Source organism: Cupressus sempervirens, chromosome 1 (assembly GCF_028749045.1).
Source record: "Cupressus sempervirens isolate cs-2001-9-10 chromosome 1, ASM2874904v1, whole genome shotgun sequence".
In the NCBI taxonomy this organism is placed as follows: Eukaryota; Viridiplantae; Streptophyta; class Pinopsida; order Cupressales; family Cupressaceae; genus Cupressus; species Cupressus sempervirens.
The window spans coordinates 303,950,165-303,972,106 of NC_143118.1; the positions used below are offsets into that span (position 1 = coordinate 303,950,165).

Consider the following 21,942-nt stretch of genomic DNA (forward strand, 5'->3'; position numbering starts at 1 on the left):
TATTTTCAACTTTTGGCAATATTTCAATATTATTATTATTTCTTGGCAATAATTTCATTATTTCATCTTGAGCGGCCATATTTTAATAATGTTTTCATCGACCTTATATTATTTTGTTTGTGGGTGACCACATTAATATTATTTCATCTGCCACATTGAATCGACGGCGATATGCTTCGTAACTCCTTGCCACCTTTACAAATCTTGCTCGTAACTGAGCATGTAGCTGAGAAGGCTAAGTACGATACATAACTCATTCCAATATGTCATTCTTGCTGCGGGTAGAAACCATCACCACACATAGATTGTTTCTATCCTTTTGTTCTTGCCGAGCAAATCTTCTCTTGCAATTAGTCGCACCTTATTTAGGCAGAAAAGTTAAGTTCAATTCAAATATTGCAGAGCACTAGTTCAAGCGGCATTAGCCAATCGTGCTCCCTTGTTTTCTTAGCACCTAATGTTTGATCAATCGGTTTTCCATCAACTGTTCAAGCTGTGCAAGTGCTGACCACTAATTTAGGTCATGAAATCATTATTATTATTAGCTATGTTCAGTTTCAAAATTATTTTGAGGCATGTTGAAGCCGGTCGTAAAATCATAAATTAAAATTGATGATGATATGGACAATACTTCCTTGTTTTTGCATACTTTTAATGAATGATTAAGAACCACGACATTCTCTTAGTAAAGAAAACTCCAAGATCTTACATGTTGAAGCATGACTTATGTAGGGATATTTGTATATATATCTTCTGTGATAAGCAATAGCAGCTTGTAAATCAGAATGGTATTATTTTAACTACAACTACCTTTACATGATGCGAAAGCCTGAGTGGTTGATGCATTGGCAATGTATTCATCCATATTTTACTATGACAGTTCCAATAAGGCAGACGTGATGCCAGAACAAGCAAATGCTTAACATTCGGATAACTTTTATGCCAATGCCAGAAGGGCAGATATTTATTGTCTTGCATGCATAAATGTTAAACATTTTGATTTCTTTTATAATGCCAAGGCCAGATTGGTAGATTAATTATCTGTAACTATAAAATGCTTAATCATTTAGAATATCTTTTATAATACCAACGCTAGATCGGCAAATACATTGGTTGTGTTTACAAATGCCTATACATTCACCCAGTGGTTCATCTAGGAAGACCATCATGGTCGAGATGAAGGGCATGAAATGACAATCATTGAACTATGGTTTCTCCTTGCATGATAAAAAATAACCATTGGTAACTCGAGCAAGTAAGTTTGTGTGTTAAAGAAATCCGTGTCAGCTCATGATAGTCCTTAATATAGTCTTGTTGTCAAGTCGAGCAGTGGACGGTCGGGAATATAGTGCCTTCACACATCCTTGGCCAAGGTAGGTTAGTGACATGCTTGCTGCTGTGATCACTAGAGGTTAGAGTGCTAGCAGTTGACATAAGGGTGTATGGAAGGCATCCTAAACCTAGCTGGTTTTTTAGCCAATGCTCTAACACCAGGATGCTCAGTGGCTGGATAGTGGTGCCACGAACTTGATTCCTAGGGTAAGGATGGCCTTTCTTAGTAGAGATTGTGTGGGGATGTTTAAGGGTTTGTAGTTGGGAGGTTAAGCCCTCGGCAATGCTTCTCCTCTTCGCCAGATGCCAAGACTTGCACAAGACAATGATTTGATATGCATTTCAAATATCTGCTTGTAACAGGTATTTTTTACTTTTATGAATTTGCAATTTCAAGTTGAAGATATGTTAAATGGTTAATATCGTTTAATCAGTCATTTTCTTTCCAATTATTCGGTTATAGCCATTGCATTCTCTTCCATCTGAATATTTTAAGTAGTTGTGACACTGTCTTCATGTGATTATGATAAGTAACACATCTTTATTAGTAGAAAAGATCTCTCTTACATTAAGTAATGGTTAGTTAAAATGGTAGTTATGTTCATCATATTTGTTGAATGATTACTCTTTCAATTGTTAGTTAAAATATTTCTGTTAAACTGATAATAACCGTTGACCTATTTCATATCAACATGTAATATAGCTTTTATAACTGCCTTCTCATGCCCATGAATATGAAATAGTAACCGACTTCGATGATGAGATAGTTGTTAGCTAAGGCTGGAAAAAAGGGGATGTTGCAGTTTTTGTTATCTCATTTTCTTTTTGTCCTAATGATAGACAGCTCTTTTTTAGTGGTGAATATCATTGTGTGTTTTTGATTCCCTTTTTTTCTTTTGTTTCAACCATAGAGGAGCACATTTTTGTGCTGCACATTCAATCATCTGATCTTCAAAGCATGGAATTTTAAATGTACCATATGATCTAAAAGACTAAATATTATTAACTTTCTTTTAAGACAGACCACAATTTATTACTGTGGTATCATCCATTCCAAAGGGTTTTCCTTCAAGATATGGTTTTCTTCATCCGTTTGTTCAGTTTTTTTGCAATATGATCCTCAGTAATCTCTTTTAAAATATTCCTGGTTAGTATCTCAGTATAGCCTAAAAAATGCTGCTTTCTTTAGAACACCTCAGAGGATATAGATTATACAAGTACTGGTTAAAACAATATATGTAGGAGTTGATTCACCTATGATTTAGTACAGCTTGAATTTTCCATTTCCATAAAGAAAGAGAAATTGTTGGACTTGCATTAGACTGATGAGAAAGTCTGATCAGTCTTTGTATTTATAATGTTGTTGCTTTGATTTTATGATTATTTATTCAGGCAGTGAAGGATATATGAATTCCCCATAATTTGTAACGGGCCTCTCAAATGACTTAAAGAGGGATCTGAGATCTTGATAAACTGTATTGTATTCCTAAAAGTAACAAAAGGCGTCCTTGACTGATATGATTGTCTTTACAGGCCCATCTTTGGATAATGATAGTTAGCTATGTGGGGAACTACTTTTGGACACATTACTTTTTTAAAGTTCTTGGAGCATCATATACATTTCCATCTTGGAGAATGAATGACGTAAGATTCAATCCTAATTTGTTGTGAAAATTTATTGTTTAGGAGGGCTTCTAACTTATGTTTATTTGCCTCAATTTTCTCTGTTAAGGAAATGAATCACAATCCTTTCAATTTGTGGATAGAAATGTGAATGGTGTTACTTTTTCAACAACGAACTTAAGCATTACATAACATGTTTTAGAAGGGTCTTGTCAATGGATGTTTCCTTGGATTTAGTTTATTGGAGTGTCAATTTATAATTGATTGTTGCTATAGGATTCTTACATATACATGCTATAATGATTTTTGTAGATTCCTCACACAACATTTTTCATGGCACATATATGCTTTTTGTTCTACCATGCGGTCTCGAATATTACTCTTCGGCGGCTAAGACATGGAATTTCAGCACTACCTGGCTATATTCAGTTCGCTATTGAGGCTATTTGGATATTCACACTCTCATATTTTATAGCATTCCTAGAGACCTATTCCATTGCAAATGTAAGGTTCTTTTTCTTTTGTTGATTAACTTGAATTTTGTCTAATTTTCAAAATGGCATTTTAAAGATCCTCTTTTTTTTGCCTGTGTATTTTGTAAAATTTAAAGAATACTGAGACAGTATCTCTAGTTGTAATGAAATTATTTTCTTCACAAAATTTCTTTACTTTGCATGCTGGAGACTTTGGACTTCAGAAACAAGTTTATGTGGTAGTGGCATAGATGGAGTGTATATTCAAGCTTAATCTGATTTTCTTTTGAATTAATAACTTTTTGTGGGATTAATTTCAAGCTATTTCACCCTCAAAAAGAAAGAACTTGAATAAAGATTCCACATTTGGCCAGCCTTTTATTCATCGTTTTTGTGTTATTTTTGAATGCACCTAGACTAGGAGGCAGCAACAACTTTTTGCTGTATCAACACTCGTTGGGGGAAATGCTTTTGCTTCATATCGGTTTGCTTTCATCCCGGAGGAGCTCAAAGGATTCATGCAATATCATTGCAAAAGAGCTATGAGCGAACCCAAATTTCCAACCAGAAAAGAAAATGACTGCTATCAAAGAATTTCTACTCCCAAAACCACTTTTGGTTTAGAGTTTTCTGAGCTTCGTTGGCTGTAAAATTCTGTGAGCAAGGATCCAAGGAAACAAGAATTTGGTAGTAATGGACAAACTTACGATGCTCATGGATATATTCTAACCATAATGCAACACCATGAAATAAAAGGAGATTTATTTTCTAGGAGGGCTATAATTTCTCATCAAATCAGGTTTGCTTATGATGAACAGGATCCCCATTTTAGCTTGTCAAAAGACCTACCGAACATTGTTCCACCATGCATCGATCTCCCTCTAGTGCCAATTTGGCAAGTAGCCTCAGTTAACAAAATGAGCAATCACAGACTATATAAGAACCTGTAGATTAACAAGGAACTCAGAAATTTTCAATTTTGGCCAAAATTGCCTCACATAGATCTTGGTGAGCCTCATGGAGATGGTTTTATTATAGCTAACATGGCTGATACAATGTGAAGAACCCCAAGATTTCAGGAATGCACTATAGAGTTTGCGCAAGCATAGGCATTTGACAAAAGTTTTCTTACGACATGAGAAAAAGTACATAGAAGAGCTGTAGGGATGAAGTCCTGGTTAGAACAGTACCAAAGTTGAAGATGGTGTTCACAAGTCAATACTACTAAAATGATCACATACACAATGACAATATTTTAAAGAAAATTCAGTAAAGCATACAAAAAGAAGGGGAAATAGTTGACAAAGCAGCTTGCTCAGTTCCACCATACAAAATCATTTTCTGTCCTTTGATCTAATGGAGGCGGTAGAGGATCTCACCTAATATTTACTCAAAACTGCCAAGGGGACAGCTGTTGCGTGTAAATTGTCTGAAAAAATGGTAAAAGCTCAAGAAGACAAAGAAAATGTGGAAACAAGGAACCTCATCAACTAATTTTTTAGACCCTATCCCAGCAAATTCTCACAATTGGGAAAACAATCTCTAGATGGGGAACAAATTGCTATTGGGTGAGTGGCAAAGAAAAATCTGCAGAGGAAGGCTTCTTGAAATCACTGACCAAAGCACATTTCTAGCATAGAAGCCAGACAAAATTTGAATAATAGGTCCTAGCTTAGAGAGAACCCTTAAGATTAACCGTTTATCTTATTTTTGAATTTTGCAACCCTTCAACTATGCTCTTAGTGACTAAAATGTAGTGAAGAAGTACTGTATGTTTTTAAAATTGCATGTTTTTAGACTTATTAGTTGTTTAACCTGCAATGAAGAGGCGTTGACTGAGTTAACCGAATCATCAACAACTGCAGAATCTGCTCAACGAACAGAGTTGACTGGCAGAGCGATGTATCCATGCATTCTTCCAAATTCTGAACAGGGCATTGAACAGTCTTTCCATGAGCTTGTAGGAGCAAGGCCTTGCTGATTTCAAACAGATGTCCTTGGATTTCATTCGTTTTCCTAAACAAGTTGGACAATGTAGGTCACATAACTATTGGTATAAGTGAGTGCTTTGTATAATGCTACTACTCAAAAGAGCCATACAAGTAGCCGATAGATATGTTTAGTGATCAGGTTATTATAATTTGGAAAATCTTTATTATGTATTTCTATAAATGTACCAAGATTATATCCCTCTTTTGTAATAACATTAGATGTATTTATATGCGTTACAAAACAGAAGACTTTACCCATATTATATATGTCATAAACTAAAGGGGTGTGACCCCACGCGAACCCCTACACTCAACGGATGAAACAATACGATTGGCTAATCTAATGATAATGTATGGAGATGAATAAGCATAAGCGCTAATAACAAGCGCATACAAAACAAGTTTTAGTGTGGAGTCAAAGGGACATGCCCGATGACACGTCTGACAATATTAAGATCTCCGCTCACGGGAAGATAAGACCTAGACATGGTCGATTTGACGTGTGTAACGATGCACATGTCACTTTTAATATGCCCACTTTAGAAAAGCTTAGTCAATATCGTGCTAGATAAGATATGAAAAGAGGCAGAAATATATAACATGATATGTATTAATATATAATAATTGTGGGAATCATATAAACATTAACATTATCTATAATTTTTAATGAAAGAGTTCGTATTTATATTTATACTTTAAGTTTTATCCAACTTAAGCTATAAAAACAGTAACAATCCCTCTTAGTTAGGGATGATAAATACAAGATGAGATATAATCTCAACATTATATCAACAAAAGGAAATATCTTTGATCACATATTCATCATAATCTATCATGATACGACTCAAACATCATAAGATGTCCATCATAATAAAAAGCCATGGTCTGTTTAAGGAACTTAATCCACCATGCAAAATATCTTCTATTGTGATCTGCTTGGACATTATTTGATCTGCATCACAATAGAAGGTTGTGGTTTGTTTAAGGAACTTAATCCAGCATACAATATATAATGTACCAAAATAAAAATTTAAATTATTATAAGATCATCACCTTCCACTAACTTCTACAAATACAAGTGATAATCACTTGGAAGTTGTCACTTCCTCATGATGTACACAGGGCCCATATGAAATAATAAAAAATAATTCAATAGTACAATAAACAAAATATTATGAGACTCTTCTCAATAATTACAACACACCAAGTTTTACCTCGACAATGTTCCATTTTTAGAGGCTTGGTGTGGATGGTAAATGATTTTGAACTCCCTGTTAATCCAATATTACATTAATTCCTTTAGGAAGGAGAATTCTCTGAATTCAAATTTGGATTACTGACTTCAGCAAAGGAAGCCTGATGTTTAAGTCTGTCAGGACATATTGTTGCAATGTGCCCATAGTTGTCACATCTGTTACATTGTACTTTGGAGTGGTCTCTTTGTCTCTTGTGCTAATGTTTACTATTAGAGAACTTGCTCCTTTTTCCTTTTAATTTAGTGGCGAGAATCCGAATTGCTTCATCTTTGGATTCATTACTAATTCCTCCGGATATTAGATTACATTCTTCTTGAATGTAGTCAACCTTTAGTCGATCAAATTTAGGGAGTTTGGAACGAGCACATACTCCTTGTCTATAATTTTCCCATGAAGTAGGGAGACCATTTAATGTTACCATAGTTAACTCCTTACTATCATAAATGTGACCAATTGTTAAAACTTGGTTTCTTAATTCCGTTATCCTGATAAAGTATGAAGTGATGGTTTCTCCCTTATTCATTTTTATAGTAACAAGTTGATTCTTAAGAGTAAGACGCTTACTAGTGTTGTTAATTCCAAACATGTCTTGTAGTGCTTTCCGCATATGATATGCATAGTCCTTTCACTCCATCCACCAATAACTCCGATGCTCTTGTGTTGTCCTTTTCCGATTGATTCTTTTCGTTATCTTTCTCAGGTTTAGGAGAACTCACTATAGTTATGAGATCATGCTTTATCAAAACTAGCATCATTCGTAATTTCCATGCTTCAAAATCAGAAGTGTCTTCAAGCCTGTTACGGAGTCTCATGCCGTTAACGTTTTTGAAATAACATGATGATTTCAGAAATAATTATGAAAATCTTCAATAATCTGGTCTGATCTTTTCTTCAGACCTTCTCTGATGCCATGTTAAGTGATCAGATTATTATAATTTGGAAAATCTTTATTATGTATTTCTATAAATGTCCCAAGATTATATGCCTCTTTTGTAATAACATTAGATGTCTTTATATGCGTTTCAAAAGAGAAGACTTTACACATATTATATATGTCATAAATTAAAGGGGCGTGACCCCACACAAACCCCTACACCCGACGGATGCAACAATACGATTAGCTAAGTTAATCATAACGCATGGAGATGAATAAGCATAAGCACTAATAACAAGTGCATACAGAACAAGTTTTAATGTGGAGTCAAAGGGACATGTGCGATGACATGTCTGACAATATTAAGATCTCCGCTCACAAGAAGATAAGACTTAGACAAGGTAAAGGCTTAGACATGGTCGATGTGATGTGTGTGACAATGCACAATATGCCCACTTTAGAAAAGCTTAGTCAGTATAGGGCTAGATAACATATGAAAAGAGGCAGAAATATATAAAATGATATGTATTAATATATAAAATAATTATGGGAATAATATAAACATTAACATCATCTATAATTTTTAATCAAAGAGTTCTTCTTTATATTTATACTTCAAGTTTTATTCGACTTAAACTATAAAAGCATTAACAAGATAGCTATAAAACCACTTATTCTTTTTATCTGCATCATTAGTTGGTCCACCATTAAGTCTTTTAACTATGTTATACAACCTCATAACTCCTAGCAATTTGTTCATTTTTTATATTTTTAATCATGATACTTGTAAAGTGTTGGAAGTGGAACAATAGATTGCTGCATGATGAAGCAAGAAGGAAAGAATACAAATCTAAATTCAATTACATGAAGATCCCTTGAATTCATTCAATTAATGATCCTCCAACAATATATGATTTTATGACAAATGATACTTGGTGCAATTATAATTACCACTTAATCAGCCGAAGTTAGGTCTAATATGCCTCATCTAGTAACTCCTTAATGACCTTCCGTTCTCCTTGAGTTTCTTAGGATGTCATTAAGGAGTGGTAGTGACGGGCTTATAGTTCTCTTCTAGCTTGATGACATGCTCAAACCCACTATTCAAAAGTCTCATTGTTGGAACCTTATTAAAGACCAAGCTATGCTTATCCAACACTGGTGCAATTATAATTACCACTTAATCAGCCGAAGTTAGGTCTAATATGCCTTATCTAGTAACTCCTTAATGACCTTCCGTTCTCCTTGAGTTTCTTAGGATGTCATTAAGGAGTGGTAGTGATGGGCTTATAGTTCTCTTCTAGGTCGATGACATGCTCAAACCCTCTATTCGAAAGTCTCATTTTTGGAACCTTATTAAAGACCAAGCTATGCCTATCCAAGACTATTTGAACATCCGTGAGATATCAATCATTGTTATCTGTAGGGGACTTTGATGAAATCAAACATTGCGTTTACCATGACAAACACTATTTCAAAAAATACTCTACAGTCTTTGTTGACACAATCCTTGGAGCACCATATTCCTCTCAAGACACCCTTCTTATTGTCCACTTAAAACTCAAAACTCCATACTTAAAATATCGAGAATATTTCTTTAATGGGTAAAGCCACTAGATGCCCAATATAGCAGAAGTATTGCCTAAGTCAGCAACGTAGAAGTCATGAGTGATATTGTAATTGCCTAGCATTATATTCTATAGGGGGGCTTGTTGGGTACAAGCCATATTGAAATCATCTGCCATTGTAACATTGGAACCTTTTAAGTCCTCTATTTCTATATCCCTCTTTACTATTAATGTTGAATATATGAAGTTATGAGTTGGTACTTTCTCCACTAAATTTGTCCACTCATTGGCCTTGCAAAAATCCATTAACTTTGAAGGAGGTTAATCTAGTGTTGCCAAAAAGGGTAGCAAGGGATCCATTCACTCCCTTTGTAGTGTTCGCTTTTGGCTAAATCGAAAAGTCAGGACAATTACCTAGTTCTATCTTTTTACTTTTTCAAATAATTGCAATAATAACCAAGTAAGATGTTTTTTTTTCTTCTTTTCCTGGTGAAAATTGGTATTTATATTGATAATGAAAACTGGTTCAAAAAGGGCTCTCGTTGAAAAGAACCATGAAAGAAAAATTTCGTTTATTGCCAAGTGTGGAGAATGTCGTAACAACTGACTAATTGAGAGTAGATTTAGTTCCATCCCTGGAACGAAGTACACATCAAGGAATATGAGATTCCTCCTAGCAGACTGAATTTGAATGTTGCCTTTGCTGACAATTGTGTACTTTTCTCCACCACCAAAAATAAGAGTCTCAATAAGGCTAGTAGTCAGTAAACCAGTCTCTGTGGTGAGTGAAATGACGAGAGGAAGCTGAATCAATGTACCAGGTAGATGAATTGACATGATCTGCAGGTCTTTTAGCCATGAAGGTATAAAAGGTAGATTATGCCTGCTTAGTGTGCTCTACACTATTCGCTTTGGGTTGCGAACCTAATTGTTTAGACTGTGCAGCTAAGCATTTCCAACATTCGACCTTCATGCGACTGCATCTCAAGTTTCATCACCTCTTGATAATTGTTATTGACACAAAGATCGGGCACATTAACACAGCTAATTTCATACAAAGGGTCAAATCTCCTTTGACTCATTAAATGAAACACATCAAGAAGAGTAAAATTCATTTGGTATCTACTTTCCCTATGGCTTCGTTGGAACGAGAATTTGTCTTGGGATGTGCATGAAATTTCAGTCCAAAGATGAAGACAATAAAAAATGTAGATGGAAAGGTTATCATTAGCCTTGACCCAGAGGTTATTGAATAGATCTTTAAAGTTCCTCAAATTGTAATTCGTAGATTTCTTTGGAATTATGGAATGAAAAGAGGGCGGATTATTAAAAATATATAAATGCATATTGGTTAAAGGTCAAAAGAAACAATTTTTGAAGATGGCCTAAAACCATTCATAGGTCAAATTTCAATGTAGAATGCAAAGACTTAAACTTCAATCTAGAATACAAAGACTTAATTACTCTTCTTAACAAGATATGCGGTCTCAAAGATTCTAGTGACTTCGAGCCATGGATGTATAAATTCATTCTCCAGATCTTTGATAATGAAGAATCTATCTTCTGTGGAGAACTTATTAGTACTGCAATTTGTGAACAGTTGCTTAATGTGGGAACCTCTGTCTCTATGACCTCCTACTTGGTCTACATAGCTGCATCCATGGGATGTTTCTCGGGTCTATCTGTGAAAGGGGATTGGTGACAAGTCCCTATCTGGGACTAATATGATCTAATCACCTTGTCGCATAACAAATATCACTACTGGAGAGTCCAAGATGCCTTTTTTCGATATTTACGGTGTTTTTTGGATAAATAGATGGAAATGAAGCGAGTGTTACATGAAGCTTGGAATAGGGTTGATCAATTTGGTGCTTTCTTTTTGCAGTTTCTAAATTTCACTTATTTGAGAGTTGGCTACTTCAAAGGAGAGCCATATGCCCTGCCAAGATATGGTCAGTAAGATCATACTGATCGAATTAGCCAAACATCTCATAGAAGTGCAATCATATAAAAATGCTCAACATAGTCCAAGATTTGGTATCACTACAGCCAAACCCTAAGTAATTGGTTAGTATATGATCAATTCAATCTACAAAGCGAAGAATATGGAGGCAATATTTCAGCTTATAACATTAAAGAGGTTCAAGGCTAGATATGATTTTGATTATCAAGGAATGCACTCAATGATCAAAAGAGCATTCACGCATGTCCATCGCATAGAGGACATATAGATTGACCTGCACACGGAGTTGGACATCATGAGGATGGACTACTACAGACTCACTTTGTAGAAGATCTTAGATCTTAACATGCTCGAAATCCAATCGAATCTCTAGATTGAAGATGAAGGCAATATTCTTGATCCATCATAGCCTCGTGCTGGTTTTGACAAGCAGTGTCCTCCTATACAATGATAGCAAAAAGAAGGCGTATCGATTTTTGATATATTTCAGTCTATCTTGGTAAATACCAATAAATGGTTAAAATTCAAATGCCTAAAAAGGGTGAATCCTAAGCTTGGGGTGGACTGCGGTAGTTTTGAACCACCTAGAAGGAAATCCCAACTAGAAATTTCAAGCAAAGATGGTGCATCTTCTTCCGTTTCAGCTAAATTCCTCAAGTTCAAATTGAAAGGTGGAAAGGGGTCTAAATCTTCTTTGGAGCCCTTACATGAACTTGCGCAAGCTCAATAACCTGATGAGGAGGATGAAGAGGAATAAGGAGAGGTTATTATCATAATTCTTCCACGAGCAAATAAATCAGCAAGGTCCATCCATTCAGGAAACGCCTTTTCTAGGTGTTATAGATGATGATGTGGATTTATTCTCCACTGTTTTCACATCTAACATTCCTGCATTGGAAGTAAACACATTGGCACTTCCTATCTCTTTAGTGGCTCCTATTCTCACGGCTAAGTAGTGCGAGAATTTGGGGAATATGTTCGAAGATTTCCCAACATTTACGAAGGTCAAGTTTCCCAACTTGATACTTCAATAACTGGTTTTGAAGAATTCATGACAAAGTCATCTCATCAGGTATCTCTCGGTGTAGTTGTACAAACTGAAGCATGCTCAGTCACCACAAAAATACAACTAGAATCAATGTCGATTGTTGCTTTTGTCCTTGATTCATCAGGTGAAGGTTTTAGTTTGCCTGCTTGGTTGAGCAAGATCACTATGAAGAGAAGGAAGGTTGTGCTGCCCCCAGATAATCTTCCTATTATGAAAACTAATTCTAAATCTTTGAAGATAATATTGTTTCAAGGATCGTAGTTGATTTCGATAAGACTAAATTTGTAGAGGTTTCAGAACCATTGATAGAGAAACCTGCTAAAGAACTTAACCATTCGGGTTACAAGTTCACTAAAATAGAACTTGGTAAGCAATCATGGTTGGGTTGTTTACAAGATGCTCATGATGCACTTGCCAATGTATCAAAAAGCAACCACGAGTTGTGGGAGAAGATAAGATAAAATAAGTTAAATAAGATACTAATATTAATGTCCAATGAAAAACCACAAGGGTTTATGGGACTAAACATAGAAACAAAAGAGTCAGCCAAAGCAGGAGCACCGAATGGTGATTGAGAAGAAACAAAACGAGACACAAAAATCGAGAAAACACAAGGTAAGGACTAAGGATCCTTGTTACAAATAAATCATTAATAGAGAGATAATTGTGGATGATCCATAGTCTTAGACCGCCATCGAGAACTGCTGTAGGAGTGTCACTGCCTGGAAAGACTGGTGCAGTGTTTGACCGATCTGGAATGAGGAGTACTGGATGGCCTTTTCAAACCTTGTGGTGGAGACAAGGGAGAGAAAAATGCGGTGATGAGCAGTTCTGAGATATGGCCCTGAGGTATGAATGACTGCAGGGTATTCTCTCAAAGCTAGGTGGCCTCCTGAAGATAAAGTACAAGACACCGCTGGTCAATATAGCCGAAGAACACTGCAAGAGAAGAACAATCTCTGAATAGGCTGTAAAATCTCCCTCTGATCTCATAGTAGATAGGACAATGAAATATAAAGTGGATCTCAATTTCAACCTTTGCTAAAGTACACAGCCGACAAATACGGTCAACCCTATCCATATGGTGATCAGTCCGAATCTGAAGCTTGTGAGAGCCTACTTTGAAAGAGCCTAAAGAGAACCGCAAAACGTGCCTCCAACGTCGATAAAACTGAGAAGGGCGAGCAATAATAACATTCTAAATCTCAAGAAAATGCTCAGCATAGAAGGCTATCTTAGGGTGCAAACTCCCCAAGGGATTACGCCAGGGAGTGGTAATGTACTATCTATAAATATCATATCTGACATGCTTATTTAACTCTTGACGAGAGGGGAGGAGGTGAGCAGGAGCATCCAACGAAAATTGGAGTGGAGGAAGATGATTAATCTCAATCCCGATGAAACCCAAAAGCGAGGTGGCTTGGGCGTACCAACAACGAGATCTAGTACGAGTGTCAGATCTCATAATCTCAATAGAAGAACTGTTGAATCAAGTAGCTTCGGTTCAGACAATAGCACTGATCATATGAGAATATACCCATGTATATATACATGTCGATATGATTTGAATATCAATATGTATGTATGCATGAATATAATCTGCATTGTTATTGTGATCGCCGCATTCAGAACTGACTATGCATATAATTATTATGTTTGTATCTGATAATGAACTCAACAAATGATCGTATTTATTCTGATCATCATCAATTGCTTTAGACTTTGTTAACTCTTGTAATCATTAGTTTTGTTATGAGTAAATCAAATTGGTGTGACCATACTACCGATTGGGTGCTTCGGTGAGTGGTCATGTCTCCATTTGGAGACATGCCCATTCACCCAAACACTCGACCACCTTTTTGTATAAATGTATGCTGCCCGAATATCGCAAGCATCGAAATTGATTATTGCAAGCAGATCGGAGGCAGTACAGACATCGAATTGAAGGAATTGTTATATCATATTTGCATTGAATTAATATATATTGTGCAACAAATTGGATCCTTCATTTGTAGTTACTGTACTTGAAATAAAACATACATACTTCAGCATCAGAAGGAAAATCTGTAAGTAAACTTTACAAGAACAGTATGCCAGTTAAAAGTATTTGTGCCGATCGACCCTTAGCTCCATAAAACCATGAAGCCAATAAAGAAACCAAATCAAGTCAAAAATGGCTACGAGTTTGGAAGGATGAGCTCCAAACTTGGCTAAGAAGAATTAGCTCAAGTAGGAGGTTGCTCGTGTAAATGAGGTTATTCAGCTGCAGTCTTTGCAACATGTAGTCACTACATCTTAGATGCCTCGGGAGAAGCAGATCGTGGAAGCAACAAAAACTTGGTTTGAAGAGGTTGCCTCTTAAGGAGTTCAGGCAATCATACATGCGGTCCCAAAATTAATTGGTCCCAAAATTTAAATAATATAATAAAATGATCACTAATTAGGTACTTTAATTAATTAATATGGAGCCCAAGTTAGTAATATGTCTATTTGTGGTTTCGATTGATTTAGTATATCTCGGACCCATTTTTATTTAATTGTTTCCATAGGTGTGGCTGTTGGCTATCTTTGTGAACTCTGGGAAGTTCCTCTGAAGGGTATTAAAGCACGACATGTAGGTAGTAGTTGGTATGCGATTTTGATTATTCATCTTTGTTTCACAAATTCCCATTGGGATTCTCTGTTGTTGGCTATTTTCGAAGTGAAAGATCTTCCCTACTTGGCTATTCCGATTTTGGTGGGATTCAGCTCTCACCCTATTCCGTCTTGGTATTACTTGCTTGAGTCTAACAAATTTGCGCACTATCTTTGTTTGTAGTCATAAATATTGTTTAGCAAAGGTCTATCTTGACAATTATCTGTATTGGTTTTGTGTGATTGGAAAATATCATCTTCATATCACTAACTTAATTTGCATCACAAAAGTTACACAATATTCCCCCCCTCCATTATTGAGAATTCGTCAGTCTAGACCTACATGTGTGATAGGGTACTACATGAAGTATAGTGGAAGACTAGTTGAACTGTAAAGAAAGATTACTTGAAGCACTGGCTACTCGAAGCATTGAGGAAGACTACCAAAGCATTGAAAAGGACTACCTAAAGCATTTAGGAAGACTACCTGAAGCATTGGGAAAGACTAACTGAAGCACTTAGGGAGAACTACTTGAAGCATTGGCTACCTGAAGCACTGAGGGATACTACTTGGAGCATATGACAAGACTACTTAAAGCATACTACGGGATGTTGTTGGAAAGATGGAAAATAAAGTTGCAAAGAAACCAACACACAAAAGGCTAGAGAAAAGTTCCCATATGGTATCTTCTAAACGAAGCACAAACGTATTCCTGAAGCACAAACATTCTAATAGCCTATCGTACGGACCCTAAATCCATATAGACATATTCACCGTACGGATGTTGTGTCGTCTTTCCACTGTACGACAATGAGTGTAATGGGTTGAGGTTTGATTGGCAATACTAAATATACAGGGACTTCATACGGAAACTCTAGAGCGGAACACTACATTCATCTTGCTCATTACTTGCTCTGCGGGTAAGTGGATTCTTTTCTGAAAGCTAACAAGAAAGAATATTGGTAATACCCTTTCAAATCTCTCAACTTCTTGCTTACCTTGAGTTGATCCAAGGAATGGTGAGAAGGCAGAGCCTTCCCTTTAAGGTAGGAGAGACTCTGTCTCACATGTTGTGGCTGGTCGACCTATTTTGCGACTGGATTTTACCCAAAACTGTCGGTTGCAAAATATCCACCCAATAGGATGGTGAAAGTTAATTTTTGATGGGGACTCTAGAGGTGATCTAGAACCACCAAGCTTATGATGTATTACTTGTTTAGATAACAAATCATACTTAACTAAACACGCTAAACCTTTAGGAGTAATGTCTAATAACTTAGCCAAATTAGAAGCCGTGATTGAAGGCTTACCTCTAAGTAGAGAAATAGGTATTAACAAATTAGTTATCAAAGGAGACTCACAAATTATCCTAAATGCGTTAAGAAAAAGAAAGACCCCAAATTGGACCCTTAATTGTAAACTTGAATGGGTCCAAGCCATCGTTGATGAATTTGAAGAAACAATCATAAAACATCTGTATAGGGAAGGTAGTAGAGAAGCAGATAATCTTGCTAATAAAGGATTCTAATAAGAGAAGCTAATATGATAAGTATAAGTTAGAGAGTTGTTCTTGAAGGGAAATTGGTTTAGAACTTTTATTGTCAGAATAAACATGTTAAATTTAGCTGATAGCATGGAAGTTTAATGTTAATAGGACATAAGTTTCATTTTTTATTATGAAGCATACTTCTTTTCAGTATAACAACTTGACCTTACCCAAGTTCAGTTTTCAAGTTATATTCTCAAGGAATTTTCAAGACCAAAGTTATAAATTCAGATATAAAAAGCAAGTGCTAAAATTGGTCAAATTACTTTGAGATATTTAGGTAAGGGCTACACGAAGGATACCTATCCATCTATGATCTTTCGTGCTCAATTGAGATTGTTTTTTAATGTAGACACAATCTGTAATGTCCCCTTCTAGTTGATAATGACATATCAGCAGGATTAGCCTATTAACGATTCTCGTAGGCTAATGAGGCATGGTGAGAGATTCGTCTGGCAGTCATTCGATGATTTCTTGGCTCAGTTTTTGGTTGGAGTAAGGTTTTCCATCATATATCATTATTGTTTCTATTTATGGAAACCTTATTTTATAATTTGATGTTGAGATGCACTTTATTAATAACATAATATTTTAATATTTTATAAAGTGCAACAATTAGAAAATACTGGAATCTTCTAGGAGTCAAAATTTTTTTTTTTTTTGTTTTTAAATTGAGGCCGACCTCTAGAGGAAAAAAGCTTAAATAGACCTTGAGGTCTCACTATTGAAGTAGGCAGATTTGATATTGATGATTGATGATTTCTTCTTGAGTATTTGTGGAGCCAAGTGATTTGTAGATAATCAATTTGTCTTTGGGAACGAAAACTCCCAATGATAGCAATTTTGAGGGTGTGAAATATCACCTGAATTATTGCATATTGGAGGTGATATTTCAGTCACTTCATTGTGCCGACTTTGTGGCTAGGGCCAGATTTGTGGAGAAAGAATAAGTTGGGTGTTGCTACAGGAACGCTGCTACAATGACGCGGCTACAGTGAATTGCTACAGGAACGCTGCTACAGTGACATATCTACAGTAAATTGCTACAGGAACATTGCTATAGTACGGCTGCTATAGTACGGCTGCTATAGGAACTTTGCTACAGTAATTCGCTACAGTGTTCTTGCTGCTACAGGAACTTGCTGCAGGAAAAAATCCAGATTCCCTTGAGCAGTTCTCCAGGGGCACATCATTTTGGAGCTGTTTGGCAACCTCATTTTGACAAATCAAATATTTTAAGGAGGCTGCAATATAACCAGGTTTACTTTGATTATTCATGCATATTATATGTTATTTAGATGCTACTGCTGTAGGTGGCAGTCTATATCAGACTTAAGCATTCATTCATATGTATGATGCCAGAGTCTTGACTTTTGATATCAGCATTGTATTGGAAGGGCATTTGCAATGAAGAAGGAATAAGTAGTTGTTCTAAATCATTGTATTAGTTTGATCTTTGTACGAGGATGCATGACAACTGTTTGACAAAATACTAGTTGGCTGTAGGTGCAAGTTCTTTTACTTAGAAGTCATTGATATGCACTGTAGATGATTAAGAGAATTCATTCATGCCTTTGGATGTGAATTTATGCCTTGTAATATTGAATTTTAATCGTTTAGAGTACTTTGATATCATCTTCAAGTATTTATACCAGACTGATAACTCAGACCAGCAAGTTGGGTAGTTGCATTCAATTTGTTTGACAAAATTTCAAGGGAACAAAGAGGAGTTTTTGAGTCACCTCAGGCAATGCTCATTACACAATCTTGGGCCTCATGGTCTATTACGCATTAACGAAAAAAAAAAAAAAAAATTCTCATGGGTGTATAATTTTTTCCCACTAAAAAATTGTTTTATGGGTTTTTAATAATTTTTTATACTTTAAAATTTTGGGGTTCTCTTAATTTTTTCCTTAAATTCTTGGAGGGTGTATTATTTTTTCCTTAAAAATTAAGGGTTTATTCCTATATGCCCTAGTTAGGGTTTTTACAGTTCAAGAAATCTCTATTTTTTTGGAACGATTTTACCATTGTTTCCTTAAAAACTATGTAATGTATGCTAATCAGTGTCTTGGATTTTGTGCCAAATATATGTTTTTCTTTTTGATTTTTCCTCAAAAAAATGTTTGGCAAGTTGTTTTGAGGTGTTATGCGCATCCACAAAAGTGTAGCGAGTGTGCCATTTTTTCCTCAAAATCGTGGCAGTTGTTCTTGGTGTGTCTTTTGGCTATAGGGAGGGATAACTTTGTTATCTAACATCAGGTTGGACGTGTTGTGATGATTTCTGATTAGAAGTTTTGTAGATTGACCACAAGAAGTACAATTTGTGGTAGGGTAGTTCGGCGATGATCAATAAGGGAGGGTACTATATTATTGTTATGTTTCTTTTAATGAACATTGTAGTTAATATTTAAACTTTTTCTTTTTGATAAGTGATATTTAATTGATAGTTTTAAAAAAGTTTTACTTTAAGATAGAGCATGCCTTTAAGCCTTGATTTTCAGAGATCCCTCATTACATTGTAGCCAAAAATAGGCTGTATAGACAAGATTATCAAATCCCCCCATTAGAATACAGCTAAAATAACCATAGACCCCTTGAAACATAGGCTTGAAAACCCTATAAACTGTTCGACAGCAGTAAAGACAACCAAGTACTAACTTAGACCTTGCAAAGGATGCAAACACAATTCAAACAAGAACAAGATAGGTCCTAATACAAAAAATGGGCTGCCAAATGAGACAAACAAAAGCTCACCCACCGAACCCCTAACATGCCATCATTTCCTCCCTTGTCTCGTTGAGCATCACTTCGCCAACTGTGTCAATTTTTGACTTCTTCCTACCCAACACAGATGGTAGCACCTCCCTTGCAATTTTTCCATTATCTCGTTCCTTGTCTTTGCTTGGAGTGTGCTTCCTTTTCATCCTCTTTTCCTTTGCCATATGCCTCTGATCCTCCTCTCATTTGATGATGAAGTGAAGCAATTCCATCCATAGCTAAATGAGCTGCTCCCATCCTCTGATAAATTGGTTTCAAAGCACTGAAAATGATGAATGGTTGCACGTTGTCCTTCGGTCCTTCGACATGTCTTCAAACGCCCTCAACAGTGCAGAATCCAATTCCCTCTTCTGCCATGTCAAGCCACCTCAGATACCCCAAATGTCAATCGGGTTCCAAACACAAGTTGATAATTCTGTTAGCCTCCTTGTTCTAGGCTAAAAGATAATCCCAAACTTAGAATAGTGAAGAAATGTCGAAATTAGTCTGTGGACGGAAGTCTTTTTCCATGAACTCATTACCAAATAGTCGACCATTGATTATGTTGAGTTCATCTTGATTGATACAAAACCTTTCCAAGATGGCAAGGCGAGATCTCACTGCGAAATCTAGATGTTTGCTATTTCTTTGGTGTCATCAGAATTTTTTTTGCCTTCATTTCGCCCTTTTACTTTGCCCACTTCTCACTGTGAAAAGACTGACATTTGGACTCTAGCACTCTTTAAGTTTTACGTTTTTCTAGATAGTTCACCAGTCACCTACGCCACAGAGAATGATGCCTACTCATTGTGGCCTTTGCATACTTCTACCGGTAGCCTCAACACGTGCCTATGTACTTCTCACTAGCGCCAACTAGCCTTCCCACCTCTCGATCATTGCTGGTGTCCTTTCATTCAATTGTTCAACTAAAGTGGAAGGTGATTTAATTTTCTAATAAAGAAATGTGTCTAATGTTCTCAATCTTCTCTTGGTGCTCGTCTATCTTAACACCTACATTTGCCATTTTGTCAACCAACTCATTCCTTTCCCTTCTAGTGTGGGATACTTGAAAGCTATCAAATCCATCAAGTAGCCTTCGTATCCTTCTAATATACTTATCTGGGAACCAAGCGTCCATCTTACCTTTTATAATTCCATCGATGATATTCTGTGAATCTCCATAGAGATGAATCTTCTTACCCGCATATTTTATGGCAACTTTGAGAGTGAAAATTGCTGCCTAGCATTTAGCCACATTATTCGTCCCCTCCATTAATGCCTTTGCTCGTAATACTAGAACATTATTGGCTTCATCTAAGATAGCACATCTCGGATTGCCTTTTGATGCCCCATCAAAATGTACTCTATATTGCCCTTTCTCCATCCTCAACTCCTGCTCCTTGGATATTTGATTTGAAGGCAAAGGATTAGCCCTTGGAAGCCCATTAAGAGGTTGTGAGTATTTAGTTTTTAGATGACATAGAAACTTTCCTGTTACGTTTCTAGAAATTTTCTATTTCTTTCTCAGTTATTCTCTATATAAGGAGACTACGTCTCTATTTGTAATTACGTGTTTATGAATAATAAAATAGTGTAAGGCAGGGGTTCGATCGTGGGACCTTAAGCTCTACATTTTAGGAAGAGGTCTCAGCAAAGGGAAAAAAATGCTATAGGATTACTTAGGATAATTTCCAAGAAAATAGAAACTCCTACTTTTATGTTTACATATTTGAGTAGGTGAAAATGGGGCGGGAATAGAATATGTGCCATCAGCGTAGGAATTTTATCTGCTGCCTGTCGAAATTAAAGTTTAGACTTTTATCAAAAAATAAAGTTTGGAGGGAAGTATTATTTTAACATAATCTTTTATAACAGCACAAATTTAAGAAGACAAAATAATAAAATACGCATTCATGAGATGGAGACCACCAGCCTCCTTAAATTTTTGAGCTAAACTTATAAGCAGAATTGACTATAAATATCATGAAACTGACAGCTTTAAAATATTGCTAAAATCCTCAAGCAGCTATAGCTCTATTTTTAAGAAAGCCCCCTCCCATGGGACCCCAGCCTAAGAGTGTGATATATCTATCTGATTACGCAATGAGCAGATATTGCCTACTAGCAATATGTTGTTCTATCTGATTTATAATTGTAAGATTGCAACTTCAATGATAGATGCTATTTCTGATTTACACCTTATATGCTTGCAATGTCTCCAATTATTGCTTATAGTTATGATATTGGCGCATCTGATCTGAAGTTATAAATAGGCAATGCTCGGCCTCTGTCTAATTACAATATGTAGACTATATGCCACTTATTATGCGAAGTGACAGTTCGCTCAAGTAGAGCAGATCCAATATTGGAATAAGAAAAAGAGGTAATATTCGAAGATGCCTTGAATGGACAATTCGAAAGTCTTCTTATATCACTATTCTTGAATGAAGAGTCTTATTATAAGGGATGTGACTTATGTCCCTTCATTATCGTCCTCCATAATGATTACTACATCAATATCAAATTCTAATCACTTTATATAGATCAATTATGCACATTGTGATATTGCTATTAGGATTCAACTATGTATCTTTTTTGAGTCAAACTCGTTGACCGATATTTCATAAGTAGTGGTTCATAAGAACCCATCTCTCATTAGGATGAATGGAACACTTAACATTCATTGCATCTAGCTGATGCTCACAGTTTCCTTGTCCCTCCATTCCGGAAACCGAGGGTAACTAGGCTATACGTAATAAATTAAGGGTTCTCTTATTGTACCATATGCATTCTTTTTTTTTTTTTGGGGGTTTCCTTTTGTACCTGTTTGAGCTTTGATGGTGACATTTCACTTAATTTTAAGAGGCTTTTTT

At 35.9% G+C, this 21,942-nt stretch overlaps 1 protein-coding gene across 2 annotated transcripts in view; it reads left to right on the forward strand.

Moving 5' to 3' along the window:
* CPI1 (cyclopropyl isomerase) overlaps positions 1 to 21,942 on the forward strand; it is a 126,536-nt gene that overhangs the window by 54,884 nt on the left and 49,710 nt on the right. For both annotated transcript variants that reach the window (XM_089823432.1, XM_089823435.1), the window contains 2 exons: positions 2,866 to 2,976; positions 3,268 to 3,459. In XM_089823432.1, coding sequence (XP_089679558.1) covers positions 2,866 to 2,976; positions 3,268 to 3,459 — 303 coding nt within the window. The remainder of the gene's footprint in view (positions 1 to 2,865; positions 2,977 to 3,267; positions 3,460 to 21,942) is intronic.